The following is a 15,945-nucleotide window of genomic DNA, read 5'->3' as shown; positions in this document are numbered from 1 at the left end:
TCCGATGAATCCGAGAAAAGTTATTGCTTAGAACGACTGGTCGTGGCTACATCATAAGCCACAAGGACCTGAATGGATAAAACAACAGAATCGATCAATCATGTCTAACGTCGCCTGTTTACTTAATCGTACCTCTCTTGGATAAAAATGACTTGTCGTTGTGGTTAGATTTTTCCTATTAAAAAAGTGAAATTTATTCACTCATGGAGCAAGTAGACCCGGATTATCGGTTCGTTTGTTTTGGGGTCGAACAAACCGAATAATCCAAAAGAACAAAAACCGTTGTCTACAATACAAATCAACCCTGTCGAATGTACTGATCACTACACCATCAAAGCATTCACTGGATTTCTTCTGTGGCCATTACTTGTTCATCTTCATTATGGGGTCTAATTGATTTTCTCGAGAAGGAGTTTATAAAAGGAGGAGATGTCAAAGCTGTTTTCAAGAATTTCTGGGTTCTTCAGTAGCCGGACTTTGGTCGGTGTGGACAAAGCAGGGAACCGTTACTTCACTAGAAAAGAAGAGATCGATGGTATCAGTAAGTGGGTCTTCTTGCATTTTATAGTTGCTGTACTTGGCTGTTTATACATTAATTTTCCCTGTGGTTTCCTTTTAACAATTATACCGTTTGCTCGTTGATTTGGGATGGGACTGGCAACCAATTGGTATTCTTGAGTGCTAAATTTGTTTTAATGTGAGCTTAATGTCATTTATTTTTATTACTCAGTTGAGCTACAATTCCAATCTTTTGATTTATATTATCTCTTTTTTGATATATTTTCTAATTTTTCAGTGAAAGAGAAAAGATGGGTAGTATTCAAAGGAGAAGACGATCCGACCTCAATTCCAGGTAAGCTGTATGAAAGAATGCTGGCTGTTGCTTTTCCAGTTTTCTTTGCAGCGCATATTTGCTATTGTTGAAACTCATTAATGTATCTTTACGCCACAGCTGTTGCTTTTTATTAATTTTGTGTAACTACTTGTTGAATCATGCATAATTGCAAAAGAAATGAAGTGCAATTTTATAGATATGTTGAGTCGGATTGTAGATGTTTGTTTTTTGTTCCTTAACTGAATGTATTGCCTATAATTTGATGTTATAGTTGAATGGATATGCTGGTTGAATGGGCAGCGTAAAAGGGCTCCTACTCCTGAGGTAAGAGAAAAAAAAAAAGAAGAAGAAGTCCTTCCTTGCTAATGCATGTCCTTGTTTGCTGTTGGTTTATGGTTTTTATCGTAGGAGCTGAAATTTGAATTTTGAAGTATCTTTAAATATAATTCTTAGATGGGTGCATTTCTCACCTCTTAAAAGATTACAAAACGTTATATCATCATAACAACGTGTGACTAAAGGAGTTTTTCACATTCAGATGCTCTTTAACTAGTGAATTTGATTTGACTGATTTTGATAGTGAGATAGTCAATGAGTGCTTTGCAATGAGCTACCGCTTTCTCTTTGCGCTTTTAAATAACTTTCTATTGAACAAATGTAGAGTTACCAATGGATTCCTTTGACTTGATCTCTTCTTTCTCTGGCTTATCTAGACAAGTTAGTAATGCTAAATAATTTCCTGAGGATCCCATTGAATTCTGAAATTCTTGTTGATTTCATGCCTTGTTCAGTATTCTCCGGATAGACAATTTTGTTTTAAAAGGATATTTGGGTGAAGTAATTGTTTATTACTAGCTTTTGGCATTCCATCTTGCGGGAATTATTTATTCTGTTGTTTTATTAAATTTTTATTTTCTTTTCAGGAAATGATTGAACTTGAAGCAAGGCGTGAACTTATAAGGCAAAATGTTGCTCGTATGTGATATCTGTACAATCACCTAACATTTTTGTTTTATCAACTCTACTCTTTTCTGGTTAATCATATCTTACTGATATCAGCTCTAATTCTTGTTGCCCAATTAGAACCTTTATTCATTAATGAGTTCATAGTATCTGAAATTCATAAAAGTATTGTTTAGAATCTTAAATATGCGGTTAAAGTTCCATGCACTTATACTATGAAAATGCTGGAAATAGTGCATTCTTGGTGGAGAACAACTTAGAAATGCTTTACCATATGGAAATTATTGAATTCGAATGTCTGGGAAGTATATTGTGTCTTGGGGCAAAACACCAAATTCATCCTTCATATGCACTGAGATGATGCTATTAAACAAAACATATCGTAACTTCGTCTTCTCTTCTTGGGGTTCCGGCAGTCATATATGCTCATGGGATGATTTCAATTTGGAGACCTCTCTGCAAGTGTTAACAGCTTTTTTCTTTGTGATAATTTCCAGTTAGTTCTGTTTTTCATATTGCGTAATTCTTTCAAATGTTTAACTTTTGCAAAGCTTCTACCCTGCTTGTCTTTATCTGGTAATAACTTGTTGAAAGTCCATTTGGGCTTGATTATTTCCACAAGTCATCACATTGTCTTAAAACAGGAAATGTGGATTTTCCCTGTAGTTTTCTCTAAGAATACCTCATTTTATGAGCATATTTGGAATAACATTTGCTAATAGCCTTAGTATCAACTTCTTAGGTTTTGCCAAGGTTGAATGCATAGCCTAGTGAAACCACAGTTGTTGAATCTAGAATCGAAATCGTATTTTTTGAATCGAGAATTGAGAATGTAATCGTATCGTAAGATTCGATTGTTCAATTAAAAATTATTAATTTTATTCAAAAAATATTAAAAATCCAAATGCAAATCATAAAATAAAATTGAATTGAATGACATATAATATGTCAATACCTGATTGTAATTGCAGAGAATATAATAGTAATTGTGTGAATTAGTTTGGACTTTAATTGTAAATATTTTGTTTCCTTGGGACGTGACAATGATTAAAGTGCACTACAAATAGTCTACTATGCATATATGGAAAAATTAGTCATTTCTCCTTTAGTAATATATGTTCAAATTCTCTCTGTTTAATTATTTTTATGGCTCTGTTTTCTTTCTCTTTCTCCTCCTCTCTTCGTATAGGTTCTCTCTTCTATATTCTACTTGTTTCTCAGCAAACAAACATAGATTAGACAATGCATGGAGCAGTTTTCTCTTTTATTTTGCTTTTTTCCAATTGATTTCTGAATCGTGTGAATTGACCATTTCATTGCGATTCGTACGATTAGCTGCCGATTTGACCGATTTATCACTGATTCAGGCTTCTTTCCGATTCTACGCTAAGATTCGTATCGTTTTCCATTAGTTTCGATACGAATCGTATGATTCGAATCGTGAATCATACGATTCTAACAACATTGTGTGAAACTACTTTGAACTCTGTTATTAACCTTTGATTTTAAAAACTTTAGTACACACATGCTCTTCCTCACAGTCTTATTTAGAGGTACTGATATATACTTGCTGAGATGACTCTTGCTTTCTGCACTGTTCATCACAACTTCTTTGACTTTATACAAGGATTTTAACTTGACAAAAGGTTCCTTTTTTAATTTCTGAAGTTCTCAAGAAAGAAGAAGAGGAAAGGAAAGCTAAAGAAGGCAGTTCTCGCAAAGTTGTTCGCACTGGTCAGCTGCTAACTAAAGATCTACTTGTTAACTTAACTTTTAAGCATATATGTTATATGATACGCGTAATCCATTTTTATAGGTAAAGTTGGAGGTCCAGACTTGAAAAGTTTCATGCGGCAATTTCCGATTGCTTCAGAAGGTATGACATTCTTTGGCTATAATATAAGAATGATGTTTCATGGTTACCAAAATTTGTCATCGTACCAAATCTAGTTACAAAAGTAAATTAAATTTGGATAGTGGATATGGTAACAACATGGCATAGACTCCTGAACATGCCAACATGTATCCAATGAAGAACTTTAGAAAAGTAGCTTGCTGTAATTTTTAATATGATGCACATTTTACATGCATATTTTCTCACTGGAAGAATTCCTGTGCGGTGAATGCTTGTCAAATATTATATTTATGCTGACAATTTTTGCGTAACTGTATTGTTCTCAAGGTGAGAAGCTTGGTGAAGAATCAGATGCAATGGATAAACAGAGGTGGGTTGTCCTAAATGTCCAATTGTTCAATTATTACTTAGTTGGGGTTTTGACATTTGAGACAGTTGCAATGTGATTACTTGCTTGTGACAAAGTTTAGGCATTGTTTTATCAGTTGAAATATAAGTCCATCATTTTCCTAATGGAAATTGTCCTTAAACCTGTACCGCTGTTTTTCAAGTCCATGCTGTGGAGTTGGAATATTTATATGTCCCACTTGAGTCTATTCCATCGCTCTATGTGTGTGCACACAAATGCATGTCTGCTCATTGCTGCATCTTTACTTGCTTGAAGTGTTTATGTTTGGGTTTTCAACAAGACAGCTTATTCTGTGCGTGTCTGCCTGTGTGTTCATAAGCAATGCTTCTCATTCTGTCTCCAAGAAAACTGGACCAAGTAGTGGTTTAATCTCTTGTATTCCTTGTTGTTTTGAGGGAGACCTTTCCTTACAACTTGACCTGAATTATTTTCCCCGTGTCAAGAGAATTCTGTGCTTTCAATAAATGGTTGTTCAAGTTTCTAATTTAGTCCTGTAATGTTTTAAGTTTCTAAAGTGTTGGATCTCACAATATCTTCATGCAAATTGATCTCTCCCCTCCCCCAGTAAATACATAATTGTCGTACAAGCTCTTTCTTTTTTGTGGATATTTGACTCCTATTATATTTGACAGAACAAGAGAAGCAGAAGCAGAGATTGCAAATGGAGAACCTCTACCAATGTAAGTATGCATGTATTTCTACTTGCATGTCACATAATATAGTTATAGATCAGAGTTGTCTATTGCGTCATAGAGATTTTGGTGTTACTTTTGTCAAGTTTGGGAAGCAGCCAGTATCAGGGAAATGGGAATTACCTGGGTGGTGCATTTGCTGTATTTATTTGGAATCTAGTGAATGCCCAGTGGCCAGTGCTAGAATTTCCATGTAACTTCAGTTGCTTTTCACTGATTACAACAATTACATACAAGCAAATGCCCACTCGAGCAATGCTTTTGCTTATGAATTGGTTAAACCAAATTTTCAGGTCTTCAGAAGCAACAGGCTCTGGTGCAACCTTCAAGCCTGGAACATGGCAACCGCCAATATGATACTGGTTAATCTCTTATTGCCACTCATAAAACAGTCAGTCGTTTGGCGCTCTTTATTTTTTTTATAACTAGATTTTACAAGCTTCACTGGTGAGATGCATCATTTTCTGTTGGAATATATACAATTTAGGCATTGTCTATCTGACTTTTTACTTTTTTGATCATACTGGGATTTTCTAGGAGAAGGCCCTAATTTCATGCAAGCACAGAAATATTATTTGAAATTTCTGTCATGATGTATAATCATAAGAGTAACTTGGAGTTTTCTGCATATCATTTTGTATAAGTTCTAACAGTAGAGCAACTGTCACAATTTTTGAAATGTGATTCATCATTCTTTATCTTCTTTCATTATAACTATCTTTTTTTCCTACCATATGGAGCCTAAACATGGTGTCAAATGCCATCAAATGCTGCTCTACTTTATATTGTTGTTTTGCTACTTCGAATATGAAATTGACAAAATGCTCGGGTTATCCGCTGAATTTTTTGCTCATGAATCTCTTGCCAATGTTGGCACAGAGACGATTTTTGGATCGTTACAAGCTCTTACAGGGTAAAATAGTGGCTGTATGTTAGTGATGAGCAGTTGCTAAGTCAATTCTTGTTATGTTTGGTTGGATGTAATGCAATGTAAACAAATATGTAATGTAACGAAAAATGTGATGAACTACTGTTGGTGATTTCAACATTGACACTTGGTTGCGTGGAGGTTTTGAGGGTTCCCACGCTCCACTTGTGAGAGTAGGACTTGCACTAGTCACATGAATGAAATTACTAGAAAGCATAAGAAGGAAGCTTCCACTTGGCACTTTAGAGAAGGTGCCACCGTCATTTTCCAGCATGTTCTTTCTCATCGTTTCCGGATAGTGCTTATCTAGTCCACGTCTACTGTTGCCCAAGTGTTGACCACGCTCCTCCATTTTCCTGAGGGAATAATCATGTACTCGAAGTGCTTACAGCTATTGATATTCGGTCGACTGGTATTTTTTTTTTTGTTTGGTTTTTAAAAATTGATATCGAAATGGAATTGGAATCATAAAGCATTGATGCAATTTTAATTTAATTAATGAAATGAAGGTTTTTTATGATATACAGTTTAAGTGAAAATTTTATGAGTGGTTCTTAGAATTTCATTTAAGAATAAATTTAAATTGATTAATAAACAATAATCATTTCATGTTTATTAAAATTAAAAATGTGACAAAAATATTATTGACTAAGGGGTCATCAATAATCAGTAGTTATTTCTTATCCATCAATAATCATACATGCAAAAAAGATTATTGACAATATAATTTGTGATAGATGATTTTAAAAAAATTGTATTTAATATAAATATTAAAATTTTAAATAATAAATTAAAAAAATTTATTCTTCATTGATAAATTATTTTTGAATTATTTTTTTCACTCTAGTTATGACATACGCTACTCATGGAAATGTACAATGTACGGTACAGTTTCTTTGCAAACAACGGAAAACTTTGCTGGACTTGTATTGAACACGCGCCAAAAAGAGTGTGGATGCCCCACGCCTTAGAAATTAAAGGTCAATAGTCAAATCCAAATCTTAAACCCCACGCTGTCGATTCCTACAATCTAACGGTCACCATTAAACTAACTCTTCCCTTTCACCATATATGAACTCTACGTGAAAACAACAACGACACGAGAAAAGCTCCCATTTCTCATACAGGAGGCAACCACCGTTCTTTCTTTTTCTAGCAGCTTCTGAAAATCACAGTTTCAGTGTTTTCAGTTAGGTTTTTATTTTTGTATTTTCTTCTTAAACAGTGAAGTCACCATGTACATATCAACTTCTCCTCCTTCTTCACTTCTCTCCAGGTCTGGCTTCGCTTATAGAATCTCCTCTTCTCTCGCCTCATTTTCATCACCTTCGCTCTCTAGAGTCTCGGCTGCGACGTCGTTTACTTCTTGTCTCCCGACGGTGTCGTTTCGCTATCAGAAATATCGTTATTTGAGCTTTTCGCGGTCTTTGCGGTGCTCTGCTCCACTATGGAGCCATGGAGTTGATTGGCACTCTCCGATCAGTCTACGTGCTCAGGCCCGAGTTTCCTCTCCTGTCGTTGAACGAAGGCTTTCTACAATGAGTATATTCCTTTAAAATTTTCGGTCTCTTCGTTGTTTTTATTGTTGCTTTGCGCTGTTGTGTTCTATTTGCTGCAACCTTTTGTTTTTAGTTTTTATTTTCTTTTAGTTACTTTTTGGTTAATAAGATAAAAATGGCAAAAAAAAAAAAAAAAAAAAAAAAAGAAAGTTGAATTTAATTGTTGTCTTGGTTGTGACTTGTGATTACACCGTGAAGTCGTTTACTCTTCTGTTTAGAAGAACATGGTGCAAAAGGAACCGAATTCTGCCAATTGTATAGTTGATGTGCCTTTATATATATATAGTCATAACTGAATTTCTTTATAATGGTGATGTTGATGATAGTTGATTATTGCTAATATAAACATCACGGGGTTCTGATCAAGTATTTATTGCTAGTCGTTTTGATGGGTGATTAAACTGTGTTGACATGCCTTTTTTTCTTTTTTTCAATTAGAAAATGTTGGGGGATAAGATTGAATCGCAATGCTTGTCTACTATTTTTGGTTAATTTTGGTTTGTGATTTAATAGGCTTTATGGCAATGGAGTTGTGTTTATATCCTCTGCTTGCTGGATAACTAAGAATTGAAAAAAATATACTCATGCTGTTACATTTAGTTGTAGTTGCGGGCATAGTTGTCAAATGAATTGAGAATCATGAATTGAGAATCGAATCTAATTCCGTTTCAGTATGACTTTTCAAAAATTAATTAAAACTAATACATATACATTTATCGATATATTTCCCATCAATTGTATCAAAATATACTAAAAATTTAATGCAAATAATGTATTTATATAAATTCTAATTCTAAATAATGTACTAAACAAAAAATGGAAGATAACTTGATGACTTCTGTAGTTTAGTTCAAAATATCAAACCATTAAGTTCAAATTTTAAAACAAAAACAAAGCAACATTAAAAAGTGATTAAATTTCCTTGTCTAAATCCATATTCATTCATTATCCCTTCCAAATTCAAGCCCTTCATCATCTTCATCTTCTAATATAACTACATCCTCTTGCTCTTATTCTTCAACGTTGATTTTTCGCTGGATTTGTTGAGTACGAGAATCGCTGGGCTTATGATCGATTCGAATCACAAAGATTAATGCTCAATTTCGATTCACCCATAAGATTCAAATCATTCGACATGAGAATCGAATCGAATCGAATTGTAGTATTGTTCGATTGAAATCGCAAATCAAAAGATTGTGATAGCTTGCAGGATTCAAAAGTTAATGCCAACATGCAATGGATGTTTGTTAATACTAGTTGATGGTTATGGATAATTGAGCAGAGAAATGGAATAATGAAGCGTGTGACTATTTCTCAGTTCTCGTCTCTTGTTGGAGTAATCTTATACACAAACTGGTTAGACATTTTTTATTTTTTTCCAATATTTATGTGATGATTTAAAATTATTTGGATTTTATAATGTAATATCCATTGTGGAGTTGTAGTCATTTTACACATTGCTATGGTTTTGTCTGTAAATGGAAATATGATGTTTATCATGTGTGAGACTCATTCTTAGATGCACCTTTTTTGATAAATCATTAAATCCATTCAGCTTCTGAGCACCCTTTCAAGGGAATATTGACTAACCTTCCCAAACCTGGGGGTGGAGAGTTCGGAAAATTCTATAACCTGCCTGCCTTGAATGATCCACGAATCGGTATGTATATCCTCCTCGTTTGAGCATTCTGAGTATCACATTTTTTTCCAATATGGGATAAAGCCTTTAATCCATTTTGATTACTACCTATTTCCATTGCTCTTTTTTTTTTTTTTTTTTTTTTTTATCGGAGAGGAGAAAATAGAAAAAGAATCACATTTTTGTATGTGCAGATAGATTGCCATATTCCATAAGGATACTTTTGGAATCTGCAATCCGCAATTGTGATAACTTCCAAGTTACGAAGGAAGATGTGGATAAAATTATTGATTGGGAAAATACATCACCAAAGCAAGTTGAAATTCCCTTCAAGCCTGCTCGTGTTCTCTTACAGGTTTATAGCATTGATTAGTTGGGTTAGATTAAAAAAAAGAATAATTGTTGTTGATTCTGCATTTAAAACTTTTTTTCTTGATTTTCCTTTTTAGGATTTTACTGGAGTACCAGCAGTTGTTGACCTTGCTTGTATGCGGGATGCAATAAAGGATCTTGGCAGTGATCCTAAGAAGATCAACCCATTGGTTTGTAATTTATCACCTTTTGTTATTATGTGCAATTAGTTGGGAAAAAATATTTTTTTATGTTATTGAGTTTTAACAGTACAAAGTTCTTTAGTACCAATTCATAACAATCGTTCATGGTTGCCTCTTGTCGTAATGCTTATTTGATATTATTTGCAATTTTAAGTTAAAATTTTGTTTGATGTTTTTATTTTCATAATGTTTTGATATTTGCAATGCAGGTTCCAGTAGACCTTGTAGTTGATCATTCAGTTCAAGTAGATGTAGCAAGATCTGAAAATGCCGTGCAAGCAAATATGGAACATGAATTTCAGAGGAACAAGGAGAGATTTGCTTTTCTCAAATGGGGTGCATCTGCTTTCCAAAACATGCTCGTGGTTCCTCCAGGTTCTGGAATTGTTCACCAGGTATGGAGCTTTATGGTGGGGTATTCACTTGTAACTATTCTCTACTAGGTTTCTGTCTAGTTTTTTAAAAAGGCTAAAGGGCATATGGAAAATTTCCAGCTTCATAACAAGGGTTATCATGTGTGCTTGCATATTTTTCCATATTTACTCATTCTTTGATTTGGATATGCCACCATATTTTGTAGGTTGGTCTTGTATGCTTTTAATCCTCGTTGAAATACAAATTAAATTCAAATGCTTTTCTTTTTCTGTGATCTTCAATTCGTCATACTGCCTTTTGCTTTTGTGCTATCCACTAATGGGTCTTCCATTAATGTCTCTCTCAATGAATTTGTAAGGTTAACCTGGAGTATCTTGGACGGGTTGTCTTTAACACTGATGGCATCCTCTACCCTGATAGTGTGGTTGGTACCGATTCACATACTACTATGATTGATGGGCTGGGAGTTGCTGGGTGGGGTGTTGGAGGGATTGAAGCAGAAGCAGCGATGCTTGGTCAGGTAAAGTCTTCTTGCATACATGTGTCTCTTTTTCCATTGGACTGTGAGTACCTGCATACTTTCTTTTCTAGCTTGAATCTGAAATTAGAACTGTCTTTCAAGATATCACATGCTATTTTTTTTCATCACTTTTATTCATCTCCATGTCCTCCAAAAAAAAAAAAAAAAAAAAAAAATTGTGCCAGCAGTTAATGCTGAAATTTCTGATCCTGAACCCTGCATTGTATCTCATCTTCACATTATAATTATGGAGGAAGTTGTGGTATGCAGTTTTCATCCAGTGTGGACTTGTACATGTATATTCTTCTGTTTTTTCTCCTTTAAAATTTTGCTCGGGTATTAAAATTTTAATCCTTTAGCTTTTCTCTTTCTAATGCAAAGAAATCAACTTATGTTCATTTAAGAATGATCACTTTTATTCTGGAAGCATTTTTGTTGTGTTGAAAGTCCAATTTAAGTACTGAGATTCGTACTGTTGGAGTGGAGAGAATATTCAACTTCTACCATTGTTTTTGTTGCACATGCATGGGCATTTGCTGTAAGCATGCGTGTCCTTGAAGCATTTGAGTTTGTCTCTGCTTCTAATGCTTTGCTAAATTGCTCAGCCTATGAGCATGGTGTTGCCAGGTGTTGTTGGATTCAAATTGTCTGGAAAATTGCGTGATGGTGTCACAGCCACTGACTTGGTTCTGACAGTGACTCAGATGTTGAGGAAGCATGGTGTTGTTGGGAAGTTTGTTGAGTTTTATGGTAAGCCTAATAAATATTAAACAATGTGACTTAAATTTTGAATCACTTGAAATTTAAGTCTATTCTGTGTTGGCTCAAATGAATTGAATATGCATATAGGTGATGGTGTGGGTGAATTATCATTGGCTGATAGGGCGACCATTGCAAATATGTCCCCTGAATATGGAGCGACCATGGGTTTCTTCCCTGTAGATCATGCTACCTTGCAGTATCTTAAATTAACAGGAAGAAGTGATGAGACTGTGAGACTATTGTCTTTTTGTTTATTCTTTTTGGTTTACTTTGGCGGGTGCTAAAATTTGTTGATTGTGGTGACTAAAATTTTATGCATTTTAGGTGGCAATGGTGGAAGCATATTTGCGTGCAAACAAAATGTTCGTTGACTACAATGAGGTAATATATTCCCACTGCATTTTATTTCCAAAGAAATCAGTTTTAAGGTAGACAACAATGTAACTGTCTTTTGGAAACAGCCGCAAGAAGAGAGAGCTTACACATCTTATCTGCAATTGGACCTAGCAGATGTTGAGCCCTGTGTTTCAGGACCAAAGAGGTATGCTGTACACTTTATTATCTCTGTATATCTAGTTATGATGTATCATTTTGATTTTTTGGCATGAAAAGTAATCATTCATTTATGCTAATAACAGACCTCATGATCGAGTTCCTTTGAAGGAAATGAAAACCGACTGGCATTCATGTCTTGATAGCCGAGTTGGATTCAAGGTGAGATGTGGGCCACCCAAATACTACAGCTTGATGACATTTTTGTTACTTGTATCTTCAAATGTTGTCTATTCTTTGCTTAATTATTTTCTTTGATTACATAAGTCCAAAATACCACTGTGGATATTTTTCATGTATGAACTTGCTATTTTTCATTCATATTCACATATAGGTCTATTCCTAGATGTGGCATGTCATTAATTGGCAATTTAATTGAGTTACCAGAGTACAGTTATCTAGATTTTATATTGGTTATGATCACCTCTTCCAAGTAATGTTTTTGACTGACTTGATTTTTATGCTGTACTTAGTCATTCCATGTTTTCCTGTAGGGCTTTGGTGTACCCAAGGAAGAACAAGATAAAGTGGCAAAATTCTCATTCCATGGACAACCTGCTGAACTTAAGCATGGCAGCATTGTCATTGCAGCTATTACAAGTTGTACAAACACATCAAACCCTAGTGTTATGCTTGGGGCTGGACTTGTTGCAAAAAAAGCTTGTGAACTTGGCTTGGAGGTTAGCTTTAGCTTACAGATATTATTTTCTGTCCAATATTGTAGGGTTTTGAAGATAAATATCTTGCTTGTTAAAAAGCTTCTAATTGGCAAGTACTCCCTCCGTTCCAAAAAGATAGTTTATCTTTCCTTATTGGTTTGTCCCAAAATATAGTTCACTTTCTTTTTTTTGCATTATAGTTAATCCTTAAATTGTCTATTATACCCTTATTAAATTTTATCTTATTTTCAATAGCCCTCATCAATTCTTACTTGTTATTCAAATATAATAATTGCCCTTGTGTTATTTAAGATGAGCATAATAGGAAAGTTATATGAATAAAATTGTCATTTAGCCATAATAATTGCTACTTTCTTAATCTGTGTGAAAATAGAAAGTGAACTATCTTTTTGGGACGGAGGGAGTAATATTTTTGACCTGCTTGTCTCACTCTTTTTCAGTGCAATTTTGTAGCATGATTTTTTGTTTTTTAGCTCTAAGTCAAACGTACGATTGAATGGTTCACCAGGTTAAGCCATGGATTAAAACGAGTCTTGCTCCAGGATCTGGAGTTGTTACAAAATATTTGGAGCAGAGGTATATCACAGCTTCACCTTGTATGTTTACTGTTTAGTTGTTTCCATGAAAGTATGGTACATGATTATGATTGTCATTTTTGCAGTGGCCTACAGAAATACTTGAATCAGCAGGGCTTTCACATTGTTGGTTATGGTTGCACAACTTGTATTGGGAATTCTGGAGAACTTGATTCGGAAGTTGCATCTGCAATTTCAGATAATGGTATGGCCATCATTTATTATGTTTATAATGTTCTTGTAGTGAATTATCAAGTCCTTGTTCTACTTTTCTAATAATGTTTCTGCCTTTTAGACGTACTTTTAAATTTATTGCAGTACACTAAACTTCTTCATTCCCTTCACTTTCATCGTGGCCTTTGCATTTCAATATCATAGTTGGTTTTCTGTTCTTACAAACTTCGAGTCATCTTCTTTCAGATGTGCCCTTATTCACGTCCTTTGGATTCTGAATATTGAAAGATCTCACACTTTTAATTTCATCCAATTAGTGGCACTTACAATATATGTTGTTGGTCTATAGTTCAGCTCTTGATGGCTTGTCAATTATATTTACTCTTAAGCATTCTTTTGTACTTTTCCTCTCTTCTACTGATGTACCTTTTGATTACTTTTGCAGACATTATTGCTGCAGCTGTGCTTTCTGGGAATCGGAACTTTGAAGGCCGTGTTCATCCACTGACAAGAGCTAACTACCTTGCGTCACCTCCCTTAGTTGTGGTCTATGCACTGGCTGGCACCGTATGCACTTCAACTTTATCATTATTATCTGGTCTCTCTTTTTTCAATGAAGTGCTCGTCTATTGGTCAATGTTTTGAGCACTTGTTCTATCACTTTCCCAACTGTTGTGCATGTTAAATCATGTTGTCACCTTTAGGACTGGGATAAATCATAGGAATTCAGTTTGATTCTAGATTCAGTTACTACTCACTAAAAGGGTATCACGAAAATCTATACAGACCGAAGGTGGCAACTTGGAATTTTCAAGCCTTTTTTTTCTGTAGAATGGTCCAGGAAAGAGTTAACTACGGTTTCTGAGGAGTTCCTTTATTCTTTTTCAATTTCAGGTTGACATTGACTTTGAGAAGGAGCCAATTGGAAAAGGAAAGGATGGAAAGAATGTGTACTTCAAAGATATTTGGCCCACTAATGAAGAAATAGCGGAGGTAAATTTGTTAATCTCAAACGGAATTTGTTAAAAACTACACTGTTTAATTAGTAGATTGTACCTAATACTCCAGTGCTGTTACAGGCAGTACAATCTAACGTGCTGCCAAGCATGTTCAAAAGCACCTATGAGGCTATAACAAAGGGCAACCCAATGTGGAATGAGCTCTCTGTTTCTGCTTCCACTCTTTACTCTTGGGATCCAAAATCTACATATATACATGAGCCACCATATTTCAAGAACATGTCCATGGAACCACCAGGCCCTCGTGGAGTTAAGGATGCTTACTGTTTGCTTAGCTTGGGTGACAGCATAACCACTGATCATATCTCTCCAGCAGGTTCTATCCACAAAGACAGCCCTGCTGCGAAATATCTCCTTGAGCGTGGGGTTCAACACAAGGACTTCAATTCTTATGGTAGTCGTCGGGGCAATGATGAAGTAATGGCTAGAGGCACATTTGCTAATATTCGCATTGTCAATAAGCTCCTAAATGGAGAAGTTGGCCCAAAGACTATCCACATTCCCACAGGAGAGAAGCTTTATGTGTTTGATGCAGCAATGGTGAGCCCTTGCTATTGAAATGTGATCTTGTTTTCACACGAGATGATAATATGCAGGCAAAAATCAAAATGCAGAAAACCATTGCTCCTTGTAATTGCATAATAAATGTGGTTTAAATTGCAGAGATACAAGGAAGCTGGGCAGGACACTATTGTCCTAGCCGGGGCAGAGTATGGAAGTGGCAGCTCTCGAGATTGGGCTGCCAAGGGTCCCATGCTACTGGTGAGTGAATTTATATTTAATATTCGGGGCATGACTTATTTTTAGCTCCATGGTAATAATAGTCATACTCTATGGTCTCTATCAGGGAGTGAAAGCGGTGATTGCCAAAAGCTTCGAGACGATTCACCGTAGTAATCTAGTTGGAATGGGGATTATTCCTCTATGTTTCAAGCCTGGTGAGGATGCAGACACGTTAGGATTGACTGGTAATGAGCGCTACACAATTGACCTTCCGGATAAAATCAGTGAGATAAGACCTGGACAAGATGTTACCGTCACAACTGACAATGGCAATTCTTTTACTTGCATAGCGCGTTTTGACACACAGGTATTCTCCTGATAAATTCATTTTAATGTCTATGGTGATGATTGCCAAAAACAACCGATTAGTAAATAATGAAACCTAAAGAAAACGAGAGTTTCAGAAATGAATTGATTGAAGAAAGACTACTTCAATTGCTAATTGTTCATTAGCTTTTACGAATGGCGAAAATTGGCTTATATAGCCAAGGACATGGTCGTTCGGGTCGGCAGGGTGGGCGAAATACATGGAGAAAATATCTCCTGCAGATGGTAACGTTGGATGTACCCAACTGTTAGGTGCAAAATTAGGGATTGATCCTCAGGCAACTTACAAGTAGGTCCTCAATAGGACATATATTCTATCAGCTAGTATTATGGTTCGGTCTGGTTACATGTTGCTATATATTGCGCCATGATTCAGACTCCTGATTTGCTGAAATTCAATCGTGCAGGTTGAGTTGGCATACTTTGATCACGGTGGTATTCTCCAATATGTCATCAGGAACTTGATCAAAGAGCAAGAAACTTGAAACAACAACTTCCACTGTACATCCTTCCTTTGCTTCTCCATACACTGATAAAGCTGTTGCCCCTCGATCTGTTTCGCGAGAGCACATTTGTAATTACATCTCAGGATTTCTTTAAGTTTATTCCACTTTAAATAGGCAGCACGAGATGCTCTTTTATGTAAAAATTATCATTTTAGCGTCCCTTGTTTGCACATCATGAATTCTAAGCGGTTTAATATATAATAAGCATGGTATATGAGCATTTGATGGCTTTATTCTC

General features: G+C 35.4%; 2 protein-coding genes across 2 annotated transcripts; both read left to right on the top strand.

The window, feature by feature from the left end:
- Window positions 1-281: 281 nt before the first annotated feature.
- Window positions 282-5,462, top strand: LOC105632966 (NADH:ubiquinone oxidoreductase, 17.2kDa subunit). Its single transcript, XM_089724515.1, has 9 exons — window positions 282-541; window positions 797-853; window positions 1,107-1,159; window positions 1,759-1,810; window positions 3,467-3,532; window positions 3,615-3,674; window positions 3,981-4,023; window positions 4,695-4,742; window positions 5,048-5,462. The coding sequence occupies exons 1-9, from the start codon at window positions 430-432 to the stop codon at window positions 5,109-5,111; spliced, it is 555 nt and encodes a 184-aa protein (XP_089580641.1). The 5' UTR covers window positions 282-429; the 3' UTR covers window positions 5,112-5,462.
- A 1,323-nt stretch (window positions 5,463-6,785) lies between these two features.
- On the top strand, window positions 6,786-15,940 carry LOC105632965 (aconitate hydratase, cytoplasmic). The gene is made up of 20 exons (XM_012215445.4): window positions 6,786-7,224; window positions 8,797-8,901; window positions 9,075-9,235; window positions 9,330-9,422; window positions 9,644-9,829; window positions 10,168-10,329; window positions 10,935-11,079; window positions 11,179-11,321; window positions 11,416-11,472; window positions 11,553-11,632; window positions 11,730-11,805; window positions 12,138-12,323; window positions 12,832-12,899; window positions 12,985-13,103; window positions 13,518-13,639; window positions 13,967-14,065; window positions 14,152-14,631; window positions 14,755-14,853; window positions 14,939-15,181; window positions 15,609-15,940. The coding sequence occupies exons 1-20, from the start codon at window positions 6,918-6,920 to the stop codon at window positions 15,684-15,686; spliced, it is 3,009 nt and encodes a 1,002-aa protein (XP_012070835.1). The 5' UTR covers window positions 6,786-6,917; the 3' UTR covers window positions 15,687-15,940.
- The last annotated feature ends 5 nt before the right edge of the window (window positions 15,941-15,945 follow it).

The sequence above is a fragment of the Jatropha curcas genome, chromosome 7, assembly GCF_041381405.1.
Source record: "Jatropha curcas cultivar XTBG-Jc1 chromosome 7, XTBG_Jcur_1.0, whole genome shotgun sequence".
In the NCBI taxonomy this organism is placed as follows: domain Eukaryota; kingdom Viridiplantae; phylum Streptophyta; class Magnoliopsida; order Malpighiales; family Euphorbiaceae; genus Jatropha; species Jatropha curcas.
The sequence above is the reverse complement of the archived record's forward strand: the minus strand, read 5'-3'. Positions and strand labels throughout refer to the sequence as shown.